This window comes from Cornus florida, unplaced genomic scaffold, assembly GCF_030987335.1.
Source record: "Cornus florida cultivar Cherokee Brave unplaced genomic scaffold, ASM3098733v1 CherokeeBrave_3.0.0_Hap2_Chr02, whole genome shotgun sequence".
In the NCBI taxonomy this organism is placed as follows: Eukaryota; Viridiplantae; Streptophyta; class Magnoliopsida; order Cornales; family Cornaceae; genus Cornus; species Cornus florida.
Genome location: NW_026775572.1, coordinates 24,293,862 through 24,296,468, shown reverse-complemented (window position 1 = coordinate 24,296,468; position 2,607 = coordinate 24,293,862). Strand labels below are relative to the sequence as shown.

The window sequence follows — 2,607 nt, the reverse complement described above, 5'->3', positions numbered from 1 at the left end:
GACTCAGCGCAGCTATTCGACCTGTAAGTGATTGCACCTCCTTAATTGTCTTTGGCTCTGCATTTCTGATCAGGGCTTCTGCCTGCGCTGGGCTGGCTTCAATTCCTCTATGATTGACCACATATCCCAGAAATTGGCCGGAGCTTACGCCGAATGAACATTTGGCCGAATTAAGATTCATCCCATATTGGCGCAACACATCGAACACATCCTGCAGGTGCACTAAATGATCGTTCTTCTTCTTACTCTTGACCACTATATCATCAATATAAGCCTCGACAGTTCTTCCCATTTGGCCTTTAAAAATCTTGCTGATCATCCTCTGATAAGTAGCTCCAGCGTTTTTAATCCAAACGGCATAACTTTGTAGCAATAAGTCCCTCGTTCAGTAACAAAAGAAGTTTTCTCTTCGTCAACTGGATCCATGGGGATTTGATTATAACCGGAATAAGCATCCAGGAAAGTTAATCGCTCGTATCCTGTGGTGGCATCCACCATTTGATCAATCATTGGCAATGAGAAACTATCCTTTAGGTAAGCTTTGTTCAGATTAGTGAAGTCAATACACACTCTCCATTTCCTATTCTTTTTCTGCACTACAACAACATTGGAGAGCCAAGCCGGGTACTGAACTTCTCTGATGAATCCTGCTTCAAGCAACTGATCAACCTCCTCTGCTATAATCTGATTTCGTTCTGGAGTAAATCTTCTCTACTTCTGCTTCACTGGCTTTGCATTCGAGTCTACATTGAAGAAATGGCAGGATACAGAAGGATTTATCCCTGGCATATCTGAATGGCTCTATGGGAATACATCTGCATTCCGAGTCAAGAAATCAGTCAACTCTAGTTTTTCCTCTTCAGCAAGTCTGGATCCCACCCTTATTGTTCGGTCCGGCTTCTTATGGTCAATCTTCACTTCATGAAGAGGTTCTGTGGTCAGAACTGGTGGCTCCTCCTCCCCATCTCTACTAGGAGGAGGTTCCTGTAATTGCTATTTTGGACTAGCAGAACGGATGGGATTTTTCCCTTTTCCAGCAGATTTCAAAGTTACTGAATAACATTCTTTAGCTGCAACCTGGTCCCCATGTATGTCAATCACTTTGGTTCCATCTGGACCCAAGCATCGCATCACTTGATGCAAGGTTGATGGGACGCCCTGAACTCTGTGAATCCACCCTCTGCCCATCAAGAGATTGTAGGATGGATAAATTTCCACGACTACAAAACTCTCAGTCAAAACTCGCTCAGCAGCTTGTACTGTCAATTCCACCATTCCGATGGGATCCACTCGCTTCCTATTAAATCCGAGCAACGGATTTCCTGTGGGTTTGAGTTTTTCGGGTTCGATCTCAAGTCGGTCGAACGTCACCCTGGGCATAACATTCGTACTACTTCCTGGATCAATCAAAACTCTTCGAACCAGGCATTCTGCAACCGTCAGACTGACGACTAATGGATCTTCATGAGGAATTTAAACGCGTAGTAGGTCTGTTCTGTCGAACTTTATCGGTGTGGATGCGTTCTGCTGGTGCAAAGTATGCACACTGCCAATCCTTTTTTTCAACTAGGCCTGGCGTAACCGCGTTCTAAGTAACTCTTTTGACTCCATCGTTTGTTCTGGTCGGCCATAAATTACATTTATAATCCAAACAGGCTGAGAGTTGTGTTGGTTCGGCCTCTGGTTCCGCTTGATCTGCTCAGCCGGGCGGTTCTGCTCTTGCGCCGGACCTTGAACATAGCTTGCAAATTCCCCCTTTGCGATTAGCATTCTCTACCTGCCTCCTTAGGTTCCTGCATTCGTTAGTCTGATGTCCAAAATCACTATGGAAAGCACAATGTTTAGTTTGATCCCTCTGTTCAAGAGGTTGTCTGATTGGTAAAGGAGGACGAAACTTATCTTTGTTCTCTTGGTATAGCCTTGCTAAGGTGACTCTGAGTGGAGTCACTGATTCCTCCTCCCTGGGCCTTTTCTCTGCCTTCTATGAGGTATGACGTTGTGGCTAAGCTTGTTTTTGCCAGATCTTGGCTATGGACTTCTCTTCCGTCGAAATAATTGACGTCTTTCTCGAATTAGCTGCCTCTTCCTCCTCAAGGCGAACAAAACCATCAGCTCTCTCGTTCAGCTCGTCCATGGTCTTCGGCGTATTAACCACCAAGCTGGTGTGGAACGGCGTCTACCGGTTCATTGCGAGTTTAAATGCTTGGACCGCTGTGGACGGATGACACTCCATTACCATGCTTTTAACGAGGTTGAACCGGGTGAGAAAAGTTTGGAGCAGTTCATCCTCGTGCTGCTTCATTGTGAAAAGGCTTGATACATCCTTAACTAGACGTTTATTCCCGTAGTACTAGCTTATGAACTTATTGCATAAGTCTTGGAAACTAGCGATTGAGCCCTGAGCCAGATTCTTGAACCAATTGAGAGCTGGTCCAACTAAGCTCGTAAGGAAGCATTTGCACATCAAAGGATCATTGTTAGTATTCAGAGCCATTTTCAACTAAATGTGGTAGATATGATTAACTGGATCGGTTGTTCTGTCAAACAGAATGAAAACCGGCATGGAGAACTTCTTCGGATTCGGCGCGTTCAGAATTTCATCAGTGA

General features: G+C 44.9%; 1 protein-coding gene across 1 annotated transcript; it reads right to left on the bottom strand.

Annotated features, from left to right (window-relative positions):
- Window positions 1-315: 315 nt before the first annotated feature.
- On the bottom strand, window positions 316-2,134 carry LOC132295866 (uncharacterized). Its single transcript, XM_059794133.1, has 4 exons — window positions 2,019-2,134; window positions 1,054-1,444; window positions 814-984; window positions 316-684 (listed from the first exon to the last, which is right to left on the bottom strand). Exons 1-4 carry the CDS (start codon window positions 2,132-2,134, stop codon window positions 316-318), a joined length of 1,047 nt encoding a protein of 348 aa, XP_059650116.1.
- Between the last annotated feature and the right edge of the window lie 473 nt (window positions 2,135-2,607).